At 44.3% G+C, this 17214-nt stretch overlaps 1 protein-coding gene across 1 annotated transcript in view; it reads right to left on the bottom strand.

The window, feature by feature from the left end:
• The window catches only part of ELP1 (elongator acetyltransferase complex subunit 1), a 34954-nt gene extending 20870 nt beyond the window's left edge, over positions 1-14084 (bottom strand). Inside the window, exons 1-16 of the mRNA XM_066568888.1 lie at positions 13987-14084; positions 12118-12199; positions 10115-10195; positions 9355-9440; positions 8681-8780; positions 7669-7759; positions 7036-7159; positions 6358-6448; positions 5065-5295; positions 4620-4790; positions 3919-4018; positions 3197-3379; positions 2292-2398; positions 1695-1798; positions 811-864; positions 608-713 (exon numbers count right to left, since the gene is read on the bottom strand). Of these exons, the coding sequence (XP_066424985.1) occupies positions 608-713; positions 811-864; positions 1695-1798; positions 2292-2398; positions 3197-3379; positions 3919-4018; positions 4620-4790; positions 5065-5295; positions 6358-6448; positions 7036-7159; positions 7669-7759; positions 8681-8780; positions 9355-9440; positions 10115-10195; positions 12118-12160 (1672 nt within the window). The 5' untranslated portion in view covers positions 12161-12199; positions 13987-14084. The remainder of the gene's footprint in view (positions 1-607; positions 714-810; positions 865-1694; positions 1799-2291; positions 2399-3196; positions 3380-3918; positions 4019-4619; positions 4791-5064; positions 5296-6357; positions 6449-7035; positions 7160-7668; positions 7760-8680; positions 8781-9354; positions 9441-10114; positions 10196-12117; positions 12200-13986) is intronic.
• Positions 14085-17214: the final 3130 nt, after the last annotated feature.

The raw sequence follows: 17214 nt of genomic DNA, 5'->3' as shown, positions 1-17214 counted from the left end.
AGTGCCCCATTTAGGACCTCCTATGTTGTAGGAGCCAGGCAAGGCTGTACTGGACCAACCAAGCCACCAGTACAACAGCAATCTTCAACAACTTCTGACAGAATGAGACCTTGGGGAGTGCTGATCAGTGTTGAACAAGACAAGCAGAGCTGTGTCTTCTGCACAACAGGATGACAAAGATCAACAGACCAGATAAGAGTAGCACTGAAGGGTGTAAAAGGACCAATAAGTTGCTGTCCTGCCTTTACCAAAGTCATCATGCTTCTCAAAGCCAGACACCACCAGAAACTCTTTCTACAGCGATTGCCCTCCCTAACACACACCTTCAAATAGCACACAGACTTCTCCTTTTGAACATGGAGGGAAGGAAGAGAATGCAAGGCTAGGCTGTTAGAAACAGTGTAAGAGTCAACTACAGCACAAATTTTCTTCCCTGTGAAAAACACCTGATATATAGTCAGTTCCTGAGCTCCTTGCTCTCTTCTGAAAGCAGCTCTCTTACTCTCATCTCTTTAACATTTCCTTTGAGGAACCCAAATACAACAGGTTTGGATGTGAAAAATGGGGACATCTTGTGTTTCCAAGACAAATGCTAAATGATATTTACCCTTCACTGACAAGTTCTTCAAGCAGAAGCACTGACAGGTGTGTGAGTTGGTTGTCACCAACAAAAACTCATTGTATGTTGCGAATGATGTGATGTTAGAAGCAACCTGTAAAAAAAAAAAGTTTATCAGAATTTAGACTAGGATATGGAAGCTGCCTTTGGCAGAGAAAAAGGGCAGGAAATGAGGGGCAAAAGCTTTGTACCTCAATATCATTAACAAAAAGCCGGCATCGATCCGTGAGGCCCAAGATCACCTCCTGTAATTAAAATAATGACAACTATGAGCTATCACAACCTCCAGTCTTTCACAACACTGACAAGCACTGAAGTACCTTACATCGAAGTACCTTACAATTACGTAATGAGTACTTCATGTGAATTACTTAAAGAAGCCAGACAGCAAGTGAGATCCAACCTCTCTTCCAGGAGGACTTAAACTTTAAACATCTTTAAACACTGCTGGCTGAAAATCCAGCCTGGCCTACCCTGTAACTGCACAGTTGCAAAATGGAAGCAGAAGCCACGCTAGAAATCTAGGCTCTTCTATTCAGCAGCACTTGGTCTAGGATACCAGAGGAACAGCTCCACTACAGAGCTGAGCAAAGCAGCTTCCTACAGCTGGATGCACACTGAAGGAAGGAAAACCCAGAAATATCAGCAAAACAGCTGGTCATTCTTTAAGCTGTTGTAACTATCAAGAAAGTATCTCCAACAGGAAAAAAGCAGTAGCAGGATATCTGCAGTAACTCAGTGCAGCCATATTTGCTAATAGGTTAAGTTCAAACAAAACTGAGCAAAACATTCCTTTCAAAAAGAGTGTGGCAGTAACTACTAGAAATTTCCAATCTGAATTTTCTCACTTTTTAATGAAATTATTTGTTGGATTCATAGAACAGGGTGATCAGGTGTTAACTGCAATCCACCAAAAATGCTCTAGAAGGCAAGGGAAGATAAACTTTCAGCTCTGCAAAGGGCCTTATGAAGAACATGAACAAGTATCACTGGGCCCTGGGCAGAAGACCATGGTGTACTTTTGGCACAGAGAACAACTGAGTAGGGAATTTAATCTGCTTGCAGTCTTACTTACTTCACCACTGATCCTTGTGATGGAAGTCTGCACACAATGGTAGGGGAACTGAACAGCAGAGCTACTGCTACTCCGCCAGGGCTCAAGGACTGGAGCAGAAGCCTCTAAGGAGCAAAGAAGATGTAATTGTTTTCCAGCCAAACAAAAACTCAGACATTAAAACCACATGATATGTATCTTAAGAAAATCAGAACTGGGAATAAGCTACACTATCTGAAAGAGGGGGGGGAATGCTGGCACAGAAATCCATGACACAGTGGACAAGAAGGTGGTAACTTCCAGGGGCTCAGTGGTGCCTTTATTCCACTGTGGAATGAGAGAGATCTATGAATGTGGCAGTCAGTAAGCACTGAACTTTGTATGTGCATATTCTTGTTAACATATGCGTGTGTATATATATGAAGTTACCTTTAATTGAATTGTGACACAAATCACTAATTTCAGCCCGTTTCTGGAAGGAGAGGAAATATAAAAGCAGCACCAACTACAGAGCAAGAGTCACTCAAGTCCCCGAAAATCAAATCATCTCATTAAACCTTTTAAGAAATATGTAACAACTACCCCTAAGACCAGGTACTTTAACAGGGCCCAGCTTACCCCACAGGTATTTTAGGATCCGCCTATCAGTCAGCTGCAGAGCCACAGTTCTGGTCACTGGGCTGCAGTACAGGCTGATCACTTCTCCATCTACAGGCACTGACAACCTGATGCAAGACAGAGGACATACAGAATGTCAGTCACAGCAGACACACTTAAGACCAGATACTTTGTTCCTGCCTTTCTTGTACCCAGCTGAAAAGATGCACATCTCCAGCATGGACATACTTTGTCCATGTAAGGATCTTCTGCAGTCTTCTCACACCTATGTCAGCTGACAGTGGCACCAGAGAGCACCAGCAACTCCAGCCAACAGGCATCTGCCTAACTGTGCTGGTCACTGTCTGCACTGCAGCACTCTGCAAACACACCCTTCTTTTTCTGTTCTACAGTTCATGTGCAAATCATTCTGTCTCTGCTGGGTGAGTGCTGCAAAAAGCAGCCCTCCCATATTTCTGCACCCCAGGTGGCTTTCTTTTGTGTCTGGTTTTAGCTCAACTGGCCCCACAAAGACCAGCAGGTGAGGAGGAGGAAAAGAAGGAGGACAGCAATTTTGATGGCTACTGGTCCCCTCCTGGACCTTGATAATGGTGGGAAAAGGAATGGAGGAATTCAGTGTCATGTGCCGTCCCCTCTCCCCAAGGGCCTCGAATTCCAAGGAACAGAGTTATCCTGTACTGATACAGGCAGGTCTAGCATGCACCTTTGCCAGGCTGGGTGTAGACATCAGGACTACAGGCAAGTGCTGATCAGTAGGGAGCCTCATGAGCTGTTTGGTTCTCCTGTCAGAAGAGAGCCAAATTCCTTAACCCATGGCCTCCAGGCTAATAAGAGACTTAATTCCTTCTAGGCACTGTCCAGAAAGCATTCTTAGACTTCAGCCACCACTGACAGATCTCTAGTACCGTAAATTCAGGCACTCTTCTTCAGCTCCAGCCATGTGAGGCACTGCAGTCAGATGGTGAAGGACAGACTGAGCAGCATGCTGACCTTGACCAACAACCAGGAAGCTGTCATCTGGCAGCCAGGTGAGAAATCGGAGCCCCAGAGGATTCATCACTTCATTGCTGCTGCTGCTCACATCAACTCTGTCACAAAATAGGAGAGGTTGGGACACAAATAGAACCTGATTTCGATAGGCCACCTCACTAAAGAGGCAGAGGACTTCCTAAGCACAGCCTGGCTGTTTAAATATACAGCATGACTGGGAGGGCTCCAGTGCAGAAACACCAATACCCAAAGCATGAATCCTCTAGGAACAAACAGGGAGCATGGTGGGATTTTTAACCTCATCACTGTCTCTGCCATGCAAGCAGTTCTGTTGCTCTGTGTGATGTGATCATGCGCCTGGGCACTGCACCATCATTCCTTTGTGCACCAGGCACAGGAAGGCTCGGGAAGAGATATCTCACTGCTGTCATTAACAGTCTAGATTGGTTCTGCTCGATTGAGACCTCAGTAAAGGACGTTCAAAGCACTAGTTGCAGGACAGTGTCCACAAAATGAAACCATGTTATCTGATAGCCTCTTAAAAATCTTGAGAAAAGTGGTAAGAGCTGTGACCTCAAAGCATCCAGTGAGGTACAGCCCTCTTCTCCCCTCTACAGATGTAGTAGTTCTTTATTACCTGTAGGTTTTATCCAGGTACGGTGTTTCTACAGCTGCTTTAAAGCCATTTCCTCCCACAGCTCCAAACTTGACAGAAGGGTCATTTCCTGTACTCTGTCCTAGCAAACACAAAGCAGAACAAAGCAGAGTTTAGACATCCACCCAACAGAGCCCCTTCCATCTTCAATCTTTGCAAAAAGTAGATGCTTTGTGCAAGTATTAAAAACGTCAGAAAATGCCATCCCTACTTTTACAGCCAAAATGTTAATTCTCATTAACACTTTGAGGAAGACAGTCACATTCCAACATTGCAGTACAAAACAGCTGTTTCTTCACAGCATGCTGTATATAAAACTGCTTTGGGAAGTGCTGGGCGCCCCAGACAGATTCTTAGACACTTCCCAGTGACAGTCATCATCATGCCATCAGAACAGCTTACGCAAGATACCATGTGCTGCACTCAAGCTGAAGCTAGGCAGGGGAATATTACCAGCACAATGACATAGTCAAGTGCCAAACACTGTCTTCTCACAAAGTCAACGCATCACCAAAATGCTTCTATGTCACTCAAACTACTGGAAATGAGAGCAGAGCTTGAACTCACACTAAACCAAGTATGTCTTGTGTAAAGATTTAAGTGACCATCACCTAACCAGTCTCCTAAGGTACTGTTGTCAGGAACAGAGGGTTTCTTTTAACAAGGCTGTAACATGCTCTCACCATATCTGTACACAGAGATCCTGTTATCAGCATCCAGGATAGCCATGTCCCCACTATGTTTGGGATCTGTGTGAAATGCAACCTGATTAACTGCCTGTTGGAGCTGGAGCTCATAGGTACACATGGGTGGAGGCACCACAGCGTGCTGGAAGGCTGTGACAAGCACTTTATCTGTGGAAGAAAAGAGAAGAAAATCCAAGATGAACACCAGTCCAAATGCTAGTGAAGCTCTTCCTGGATTCTTTATAGGAAGCAGAAATGATGTTACAGGAAAATGGTTGGTGTGCTCTTAGTGGTTATCTTCACTGAGCTAACCCTGAAGCATCTATCAATTACGTGGATCCCTCCCTAAAAGCGCTGTAGCAACAACTAAAAGAAGAACTGAATACAAAAGGCTACCCCACCTTGTCTCACCCTAGATCTGGAAAGCTGTCCCACTGCTTACCTCCATCTATGACAGCCACATTTGCCATATGTTGATTATTCTCCCCCAGCCCATGGTCTGTGGTCCAGTGCCAGTCGTAGAAGAGGTAATGCCAGCCCTGGCAGAGTATATGCAGTCTATACAGGTTCTCTCGGTCCCATAGCAGTGACACCAACTGATTTTCCTCCAAGCTACCGAAGTGTAGACTTTGTTTCAGGTACCAGTGATAGTTCCCTGTGGTCCACAGCTGAACTGCAGAAAAACAAATAGTTACCAGACCAGTATTTGAGACCCAGCTCAAACCATCCCTCCCAACCACCACTGCCCTTCTCTGGGTGGGTTAAGTGCAATTAAAATAACAGTTTAGTCTTCAGTCCATGACCTATGTCATACAACACACAGCACAAGAAAACAACGCGCTGTGCAAAAGTCAATCCTAAAATTCACTGAGCTACCCTTTGAGACAGTACTCCTGGTTTAATGAAAGACTCAGACCTTTACTATTCCATTTGTACCACTTCCAGTTACAGCAGCCTGGAAGATGCTTCAATCTCAGGCTGAACTACCAGTTTTTCCTCACCAGCTGAGCTGGTTTTGGCTGGGGTGGTTAATTTTCTTCACAGTGTCAAGTATGGGACTCTGTTTTGGATTTGTGCTGAACACAGCATGGATAAGTGGTGTTTTAGTTATTGCTGAGTAGGGCTTACAGAGAGCCAAGGTCTTTTCTGCTTTTTCTACTGCCAAACTGCCAAGATGGCAAGGAACCTGGGGATGCATAGGAGGTTAGGAGGGCACACAGCCAGGACGGGTGACCCCAGCTGATTAAAGGGATATTTCCACATGACATCATGTTCATATATTAAGTGAGAAGAAGAATGAGGAAGAGTGGGATATTTGAACTGATGGCATTTTTCTTCTGTAATAGAAGTAACTATTACACGTGATGGGGTCCTGCTGTCTGGGACATGGCTGAACATCTGCCTGCTCAGGGGAAGTGGTGAACTAATTCCTTGCTTTGCTTTTTATGGCACACATGGCCTTTTCTTTTTCATAGTAAACTGTTACTATCTCAACCCATGGGTTTTCCAGCTTTTACCCACCTGATTTTCTCTATGATATTGCTGGTGGGGAAGTGGGCAAGTGACTCTGTGGGGTCACTTGGCTGCTGTCCGTGGTTAAACCATGACACCAGCACAGTGGTCTCAAAGCCACTTGCAAGCCTCCACAGTGTCTCCTACCCTGCAGGTAAGTACCCGCTGCTAAGAACATTTGCAGGCAAGCGTTAAGGGCCAGAGCCCCATGGAGTGCTCTCACCATAAGTGTTTGGGTTGGAGTTTTCCACCTTCAGGTCTTCCAGCCATATAGCCAGGATTGTAGAATCTGCATTCCAAAGCATTTCGTTAACCTGCAGAAATAAACATGGCTGTGGCTGATATTCTTGCTCACAGAAAGTTTACAAGACCAGGAGGGGCTCCAACAACAAAAGGTACATCAGTTAATACACAAACAGAGCCTGTGTGCATCACAAAGCTCCTGAGAAGGCATCCTGAGAAGACCACAGATGAAGAGGCCACAAAAATGACAGCAGCCTTCTCTTTGCTTTCCTTGACATTAAGCACCTGCCAAAAGACCTCTCAGCATCCAAGCACAGAAGCTGAAGTAAGACTCTAGCAATAGCTTCTCACTTATTTGGGATAATGTGAGTATATAACCTCACTCTTGCAATGACTGACATGCTGAAAAGTACTTTTGATTCACTTGCCTAGTATAAAGTATATAGAGCACAGAAGTACCCCAGGGCTACAGTCATCCTTTACTATGTGTCTTTGTACTACGGGCTTGCATCTTCTCCACATGTTCTCTTTTCAGGTCACTTCTCCCATTAGGATAAGTACAAAGTATTAAGTTAAAAACCTTTTCCTAGAATCTGGAAGAGATCTAGTCCTCTTCTCCATTACACTCTCATCAAAGAAGCCCAGACAAGGAACTTACTTTGACCTGCCCTTTCTGGAAAGGGAGGGTGAACTCTCCATGAAGAAGTCCATTCTTTTCCAAAAAAACCACATCATGTCTGTTGGGTTTTTCTTGTGTAGATGCTATCAGGTTTCCGGAGGGCCTTAAAAAAGAGTCAAATGAAAATTCAAATGAAAATTCATTGCTTACACAATCCCCAACTGTCACTCTAAATCCCCGTCATCTCACATTTTTTCCAGTGGCATGAAGAAAAAGGCAGCAGAGGATGTGTTTTCCTCAGCACTGTTCAGGCAGTCATAGATCCAGCACAGACCAGAGCTTATGACAGCCACCAAATGATATGTCACCAAATAAATGTCAGCACTAGGAAAGGAACCTGTAATATTTCTTTTTATGCAGCTGAGCCCAAACCCACTTGACTCTGACTTTATGCAGAGACTCTATCCCTTCTTCCCATTTGTGATGCAAGTATTAGGGTTTTCAGGGTTTAAAGGGCTACTCTTCCTTATGCTAAATCAGAAGGCAACTTTCTTCAAGTTTTGGGAAAAATCAACCAAATGCTGAAGAAATTAAAATGATGCTGATCAAAGACTGTGACCAGGGAATAACAAGCACCACTGCTGTCGGCAAGCAGACTGCAGTACTACTCACTTCCAGGACAGTGCTTGTTCTAATCCTGAGATAGGCTCACTTGTTGACTGCAGCACAAGCTCTCTGCTCCATACCCGGACCTTCCGAGCACCTACAGGTTGAGAGAGCAATGAGACAGAAGTCTAAGAAAACTGGGAAGAGACTTTCCTAATTTTATGAGGGCACAAGAGCAAATTTTGATGCACATGCATAAAAGGAGATTTCTCTTGTACACCTTAAGGGCTAAGAATTTATTCTGTGTCAGGTAGTTCTCCCATAGTAAGCAAGTGACTAAAGGAACTGTGTTAGGAATTTCAGTCTGATGTAGTTCAGTCATAATAATTTTCCGCTCCAGCTCTCACAATAGAAATGTTAAAATCGAGCTATAAATTTACAATCCTCCCTAATTTGAAGTACTGAAGGTAAAAATCCAAACAAGTGGAAGAGCAGTGCAGTTTGACGCAGTTCAATATGTTAACCAATACATTTAAACTGCTCAGAAAGTAGTATTTATAATGGAAAATACATTGTTTTCCATGATAGAGTCTTAGAAGTTAATGTACAGTTTTTCATGAACACACAGTCTTAGAAGTAATGCATCACCTCTTTGACTTCAGGGCAGAACCAAGGGAAAAGTATCACCAGTATCTAAAAGAAAGTGTGCGAGGCTAACTTGCACACTTGTGAGGAACAGTGGGCATATGAACCCAAACATATTCATCCATTTGGCATTGAGAGCCTATCAGGTATTGCTTAAAGCTTGAGCAGGTGAAAGAAATAGTTCAGATAGTATCTGCAAAGTAGTACTCCTTCCTGGCATCTCACAGAACTGAAAACCAAACCACACAGAAAATATTCAAAATATCATATCTATAAAATGGCTCTGAGAACATCAGAGCAGAGAAAAGGGCAATTAAATAGCTCAACTCACTCTCTAAATGGTCAACAGACACAAACAGTCCTTGCCTTACCTAGATTATGTTTAAGAAGCCCTTTACACAAGCTGGTATTTCAAAGAAGTGGGGTGCCATACCTGTCTCTGGACAGACAGCACTCACTGCAACAAACTGCCCATCTCCTCTCCACGTTACCCGAGGCCTGCCATCATCCCAGGCTGATGTTGGTAGCACTTCCTGAAGTCACACAAAAGAAAGTGGCATCAAAGCTTGGGAAGGCACCTGCTGTCTTTGTCTAAACAGACTGCTCTTTCAAGAGCCTTAGGATGAAATCCATCCATTAAAAAGTGTCAAGACTAGTAAGTTAAAAACTCACTATTCAAAATGTTGCTTTAGGAAACACTAGAATTAAAACTATTTAATTCAATCTGTTCCTCCTCCAAGTGCATATGACTGTCTCTTCACATGACCACACACTATCCTTCCCATTCACTGGGGTCTCTAATTATAGACAACAGTGCATAAGCTGGACACACGGTAAACTGAGATTTGCTTAAGATCGATGCTGGAATGGCTGCAAATCTTACTTTGAGCTCTGTTTGAAAAGTAAATACTCCATGATGCTTGCTTGAATTCAAAGAAAGATAAAAATGTATGATTTCAGACAACACAGGAACAAACAGAAGCGGCATATGAAGAGAACTACTGGAAAGGTGGTGGCAAATCAGCATCACAGGAATAACAGAAACTCTCTTTATGCATGTTTTCCCTGAGAGAGCATTGGCTTGACACAAAAAAAGCAGTATAATACCGTCTGTTTGCGATGAGCTGCCTGTTTCCCTTCTGATCCATGGAACTGTGTCTCCTTTTTACCCCAGCCAAGAGCAACAAACTTTCCTGGAGAAGAAATAATCCTTGTAGTGGAAGATTTACAGATAATACCTTAACTACTGTGCATTATGTACACAACTACAGCCTCAAGCAACCCACTCCTTTGTGGATGCCACAGTCTGGTCAGAGAGAGAAAGCCAGATAAACTTTCCCAGGAATTGTTCTGGGGAGTTTTGAGAAGGCTGAGAGAAAGAATTAAAACGATCTTGCAGCTGGTGTTTTGAACAGTTGTTTTTCCATTATACGTTTACCAAAGGGCATCTTCTTAATTAGCCAGTGGTGACAGGGTGTTGATTACATGACCAATGAGGTCCCCCTGTACAGGAATGGTGCACAATGGGTTTCTATGGGTTTTCATATTAGCCTGCTGAAGAGAGTTAATGTGTTGCCTCACTCCCGTTCCTGACTCAACGATGACACACCTTCTTCCCAGATTTTATTCTAAAAACCTGCTGGGAAGTTATGTAGCCTAGAAAGTACATTGGTATATGGACCTTACTTGAATTTCTGCTGACAAGTAACAATATTGACTTTACCCTTCTGCTGTCCAGCAGCATTACAATGTAAATAAAATGTCTCCTGGGGCCTCAAAGTGCTCAGCTCCATTTCCTTACTTTCCATGTGCTTACAACATATCAACTACATCAGCTAGGGCAACTTAATTTCAGTGCACTTCTCACCTTCTCCAAACTCATCTTGGTGGATTTGCTTCTCAGTAATTGGTTCAAAATCCCTTGTCATCATGATGAGAGTCTGCTGACCTGCAAGGCAGATATAAAATATGGTATTGGTAATGGTATCTGCAGCAAATAAAAACTCAAGCGCTCTCCTGTGTGCTCCTATTGTTCTGCCATGTACCTGAATACAGAAAACATGGTACTAGAGAGAACATATCCTTCAAAGCATGAAACCGCAAACTGGAACAGAACACTTCCAAGTTTTTCTCCTCAAAAATATGCTTCCTGGCCTAACCTTAATAAGTTTTTCCACCTTCCTAACAAATACCTGGTTCCTTTTCTCTGGAGATATGAAGGACAAGAAGGCCACTGGGAATAGTCACCATAGATTTATGGAGAGAAAATCATACCATCCTGATAAGCTCCTACAATGAGATGACCAGCTTGTGAATATGGGGAGAACAGTGGATTTCATTTATCTTGACTCTAATAATCTTTTGATGCTGTGTGCCACATCATCACAGACAAACCAATGAAGTATGGGATAGATAAAAGGACAGTGAGGACCAGCTGAACTGCCAAGCTCAAAAGCTTGCTAGGACTGTCAGTAAGTGCAGCTCAAGGTCAGTCACCAGCAAGCCTCTGGACACTAGGCACAATGATTAACATTGTCCTTAATGATCCAAAGAATGGGACCCTTTCTAAGTTTGTAGATGACACAGAGCTGGGAAAAGCAGCAGGTAAAGCAGAAGATTCTGCTGCTGTCCAGAGGGACCCTGTCATGTAGGCAAGATGGGCTGCCCAGAACTTCATAAAGCTCAACAAGAAAAAAATGTCCTGCATATGGAAAAGAATAATCTTAGGAACTAAAGACAGAGTGGAAATCAAGTGGCAGGAGAGCAGCTTGGCAAAAACCAATAAACTGTGTTTCCTGAGGCACCAAGTTGAACTAGCTAGCAGTACATCCTGCTGCACAGGTGGACAATAGCATCTGGCTGCATTAGGAGTGCTCCCAGCAGGCTGTGGGAGGTTATCTTGCTCCTCCACTCAGTGCTGGTGAGATATATGGAATGCTGACTCCATTTTTGGGCTTCCTAGTGCAAGACAGACAAGGACATACTGGAGTGAGTCTTGCAAACGATCAAAATGATGATTAAGGGCTTGAAAAATCTGTCACATGAGTGGAGGCTACGACAAGCCAGACTGCCCTGGAGAGAAGGCTTCAGGTACAATCTTTCCAGGTAAGAATCTCAACAGCATGTGTAAATATATTATGTGGGAGGTGGGGTACAGTAAAGAAGACACAGCCATGTTGTTTGTGGTGCTGAGCGACAGCACAAGAGGCAATGGGCACAAACTAAAATACAGAAAATTCCCTTAAAACCTAAGAAAGTGGTTTTTTTTTACTCTGAAGGTGGTAACAGATAGAAACAGGATGCCCAGAGAGTTATGGGGTCTTAAACCTAAATGGACAAAATCCCCAAATAACTTGCTCTAAGTAACACACATTGAGCAAGGTGGTTGGAATAGGCAATCTCCAGAGTTTCCTTTCAGTCTCAAGCACTCTATGATTCTGTTTTGTCTGAAGCTAATTTTATTTTCTAGATGAGTCACACCTGTAGTTAATTAGGGCCTGTGACACATATATTTCATACCAAAGGCCAAGAAACAGTTTTTGTTATGAAGAAACCAAATGGTGATATAAAGAAGTCTTTATGCTTTTGAGACAAGATCAAAGGTACTCCCTGGGAAGATTTTAAGGACTAAAAACTCTTCCACAAAGCAGCTTTTTGGGCCTAACCTATTTCTGCTTGGATCTCCGGAACACCTTATGAACCATGAAATGAAATCTAATATATAGGATCTGGTAGAGTTTTTTCCACTTTAAGTCCTAGTCCTAGTCTTGTAACTTTTTCATCTCTCTCTCAATCTTGGTTATGTTTTGAGCTTTGGCCATATAGAGTTTCACTTCTACAGGCGGAAAGCTTACAGGCTATTGTTGGTACCTGTTGCAAGCAAAACGAGCTCTTGGTCAGGACTCCAGCTCATCACACTCAGACCGCTGTCCACACTTCCAACACATTCCACCTAAAAACCAAAATAAGATCACAGGAACGTGAGGGCAGCACTATCCCAGCACAAAAGCAAACAGTCACCAAGGGAAAAGAAAATTGCCTTCTACTTAAAAAAAAAAAATCTAAAGTCTAACTTCACACTTTGTGTTGAACAAAACAAAAGACACATTTCTGACTAAAAAGAGTTCCAGAATGTTTATGAATGAGAACCCAGGTAATGTAGAGTCTAGCACATTCTACCATACACCATTTTAGAAAGAGCTTCATTCTGCAACTCTCAGTCTTATGTCAGCACATATAGTGTCAATACTAATATGACCTGATAGGGCCTGTGATTACATTGGTAAATATTCTTCAGTAACAAAACACAGACATAATGATTCTTGCCTAGAAAATTCCAGCACAGGGGTAAACGCTGACCAGCCTGTGAATGCTGAACTTGACAACTGTATGTACCTGAACCAATGTCAAAGTTTATGGAAAGCTGGACTAGTTTTACTGGGCCATCATGAGCAAGTAATAGCAGTAGGCAGAGAACTTTTGTTATGCATGGTTACCCTGATTTGCAAAAGGCATAGAACAGAACGACAAATATATCACTTGTGATAAAAAGCATCATGATGCCATTCAAGAAATTAGGCTTGGGGGTCACAATCTTTCCAGGTAAGAAAAGTGTGACTGGGCACCTGTCAGCAGACTAACTCTCGCTTACACAGAGGAGGTTTTAGAATAAGCAGAAGAGTCTTCCAGACCTCCTTCTTGGTGCCGAGACTGCACCAAAAGAAGACTGGAAAGTAAAGCAAAAAACCAGAAAAGTAAGCCAAAACCCCACAAAATAAAGAATCTGATGTTAAACCTGATGCAACTGTCAATGCAAAAAAAAACCCCACAAAAAAACCAAACCAAACCAAACCAAAACAACAACAACAACAAAAAACCAAAAACAAACAAACAAAAAAAAAACAAACAAAAAAAAACCCCAAAAAACCCAAAAAACCAAAAAAACCCAAAAAAAACCCCAAAAAAACCCCAAACCAAACCAAAACAAAAAAAACCCCACAAACCAAAAAACCCCAAAAAGCTCTGGTAATATCTATTCCCTAATGATACACTATAAATTGCAATACAGGACACATTTTTCAGATACAGCTAACTGCACATTTAAGTGGTATCTGCAAATCAAGTGCAAACATGAACCAAAACAGACAAGCTGCAAATAACCACAATTTTACAGCTAACTCAGACAGACCACTATCATCTCATGTCCACTTAAACCTGCACTGCTGGACTAGTATTGTGGGAGCTGATTCAGATTTCAGAGGGTGCTGCTGTGGTGTCTTGCTGAAGATGATACAAGACACTGAGGAAGGAAGAGAAAGCAAGTATCTCAGTTTCTGCCATCTCCTAAATCATGCCAACATGTATCTACTGATAACAAAATGGTAGCTACATAGTGGATTATGAATGGATTACTTTATTCTTTACCTAGTCTCAGTGATATCCTGTTTCTGTAAGACTCTCCAGCAGATCCTTTGCTGCTAGGAGCCCACTGAGCAAACTCAGAGGATGCAGGCTGTACACAGGCAAACCATCATTTCAATTCAAGTTCTTTTACAGAGTATATATTCTGTCTTTAGTCATTCCCAAGGCTACCACAAAAATCAGTTTGTCTGCCCTGAGAATGGAAACTAGCCACAGCTCAGTATGCAATGAGTGTACAACTAGCCACTAAAGAAATTTTAAATGTTACTCTTTCCTCCAAATTTCCTCAGTACAGCTGAGTCTTTCCTGCCATGTTACCTGCTCTGTGCTCAAATTGCACAGTAGGATGTCTCCAGCTGCTGTAGCAACACACACACTCTCCTGCTCTGGAAGATCTTCAACACCCACGATGCAGCCACTTCCATCCTCAGGCAAGAACCCATCCACAGTCAGGGAAACTTCTCTTGACACCTTGATACAGAAAGGCCAATGGCTTACTAATTATACATCACCTCCCTGGGATTTTTGCAGAAATGACAGCGTAAAAGACATAGGTATATTTCATCCTACTGCAGTGACACAAAACACTACACAGTAGAAGAGTGTGTGAATGGCACCAGAAAAAAGCCAACTCGCAAGTACTTATCTTCACTTATGGCAAAAGTGATAGAAGAAAATGAGAAAACCCAAATATGGGAGCAAACAATACACAACTTCCAATTTGCCCTGCTAATCACCTTTCAATACCCTTTTCACGTTTCACCAGAGTATCAACATTAAGAAGTGCGTGGGTAGCTGCTAAAAGTGTCCCGCTGCTCTTAAGGGGACATGCAGACTACTATACACAGCATAAAAAATAATTTCTAAGGAAAATCATTTGGATGGTTAAGGTACAGCAATCTTTGAAAATTAAATCCCTGGAAAGCTCCAAAGTTTTTTTTTGTCAGTTAATTTCAGAATTGAATGTACTGAAGGAATTAGATGCCTCAGAGTTGCACACTGAGAAGAAAGCAACACAGCTCTAATAGGAATTCATGACTCAATAGCATTCTATTATTTTAGAGGTATGTCGGCGTGTTTTCCTCCCTAGTGCAAAGTTTGCAAAGTTTCCTCTTGTACTCTTCACCACCTCTTTGCCTGCTTGGTTCTGTTTTGTGAATCTGTTCGGATGCAACTGTTCGTCAGGTCGTGCTTAAGACTAAACCACGCGAATGACACGTGTCTAACACAGCCACGCTCTTAAAAAGGCAGATAGAGTATTTTAGAGGCACAGAAAGCCTCTTCAGCCACGGAAACCACAGTGCAGCGGCTTCCACGGCACCGTGAGACAGCAGCAAGCGGCCGCGGGGAGCAGCGGGAGGGTCCAGGATCGCGCAGACACCGCCAGGAAGGGGGAGCCGCATGAGGAGACAGGCGAGTTCCCGGCGAGCTGCCGCTGGCGGAGGCTTTGCAACCACAGCCGACCCCAACACGCCGGCAAGCACCAGAACCCTGCCCCGCAGCCGCGGCCCTCACCGAGTCCCCGCCGGGGCGCAGCTCCACCAGCCCGTACTGTGAGCCCACGAGAACCACGCCGGGCTCGGCCCCGAGGCAGAAGCACAGCGGGGTGCCCGTGGCGGCGGCGGAGCGGCACTCGCCGGCCCGCAGCAGCCGCAGGTTCCTCATGGCGGAGGGAGGGAGCGAGCGATGAGGCCGGGCGGCGAGGGACGCCGGGCAGCGAAGGACGGCAGGCACCGGGACCGCCTCACGGCGCCGCCCCGTCGTGCAGCGCGAGCGGGCGGGCGCAGGCGCCGTGCGCGGTGTCGCCCCGCAGGGGGGAGCGCGGCCTCTCCTTCCCTCACGGGCCGTGCCGGAGCGCTGGACCCGGGGCTGCGAGCCGCCCCGCTTGAGGCGGCAGATGCAGCTCGGCGAGTCCTCAGGAGCTCAGCTCCCTGTGAGCCTGCCCAAATAACAGAATCACCGAGTCTGGAGGAGAGCTTTAAGGTCACCCACTCCAACCATCCCGGCACTGCCACTGTAACTCTTCAACCACACTCCAGATCCAGATGCTTAAACAAAAGGGATGGGGGACTCCACCGCCTCTCAGGGAAACCTATTCCAATGTCTGACCAGTCTGACAGTGATAATCTTTTTTCCTAATATCTAATCTGAATCTCCCGTGTCTCAGATGGAGGCCATTTCCTCTTGTCCTCTCACTGCAGGCCTGGCAGGAGAGACTGACCCCCACCTCACTGCACCCTCCCTTCAGGGAGTTTTAGAGAGCAATGGGGTCAGCCCTGAGCCTCCTCTTCAGGACACTAAACAACCCCAGCTCCTTCAGCTAGTTCTCATAAGACATGTTTTCTGGTCCTTTCATGAGCCTTGTTCCCTTTTCCAAACATGCTCCAGCACATCAATGTCCTTTTTAGAGTAGCCAAGAACTGGACACAGCACTTGATGTCCCGCCTTGCCAGTGCCAGTATATAAGACGACAGTAGGAGCAGGATGATTCTTTTGGAGCCATTTGGGCACTAGCCAGCTGAAGCACCCCAGCTGAGGCTTCCAAGGCACTTACAGGCCAGCCTTCACATGGGTTAGCGCTGTCCTATTGCCACTGCTTCTGTCACACTCTGCCACCTCCCTCCAGGTGTGGCTGAGGGGGAGAAGGTAGTTCAGCCTTCAGGGGAAAGAAGGACTTTGTGCAATCAGTTATACCCTTCACACTTCCCTCTTTTCCTAGTGGAGCTAGACTCAGTCAGTCTCTACTGATGATGTTTAAAAAAGACAGGAAGCTATTGGAGAAGGTCCCGTGGAGAAAAACATAATTTGGGGCCTGGAGCTTCTCTCTTATGACAGACTGTGGGACCTGGGCCTATTCAGTCCAGAAAAGACTGAGAGGGGATCTCATCAATACATCCAAATATTTCAAAGGCAGGTGACAAGAAGATGATGCCGGATTCTTTTCAATGATGCCCAATGACAGGATGAGAAGCAAAACACAAGAACTTTCACCTCGGCATGAGGAAGAATTTCTTTATATTGAAGTCGTCAGAGCACAGGAATAGGCTGCCCAGGGAGGTTGTGGAGTTTCCCTCTCCAGAGATATTAAAATCCTACCTCAATGCATTCTACTCTAGGTGATACTGCCTTGGCAGGGAGGGTTGGACTAGATGGTCTCCAGAGATCCTTTCCACCCCTAACAATTCTGGGATTCTATGTGATCCTATAATCCAGTCTACTGGCCAAATACCAAGAAAAGGCAAATTTGAGACAGATTGTCTCAAATTTGTCTTTTGTCTCAGATTTGTCTATGGCAATCTGTAAATTTTGCATGCTGTAATGAGCTTTATGTGCTCTACAGTTTGGCAGTTTAGGCCAGTGGAAAGATGGGCCACACCTGGACAGGTCTGCTTTTTGCTGTTCTGGGTACTAAACTTAGCTAAAGTCAGTGATAAAACTCAGCAACACTTTCTAAACTCTAAACTCTCAGGGCTTTTCTGAGACCAGTGGAAAAGGCACAGCTATCACTGCACACAAGGAAAATTAAAGCCACCCAGACTCCTTATT

This window comes from Molothrus aeneus, chromosome Z (genome assembly GCF_037042795.1).
Source record: "Molothrus aeneus isolate 106 chromosome Z, BPBGC_Maene_1.0, whole genome shotgun sequence".
Classification (NCBI taxonomy): domain Eukaryota; kingdom Metazoa; phylum Chordata; class Aves; order Passeriformes; family Icteridae; genus Molothrus; species Molothrus aeneus.
The sequence above is the reverse complement of the archived record's forward strand: the minus strand, read 5'-3'. Positions and strand labels throughout refer to the sequence as shown.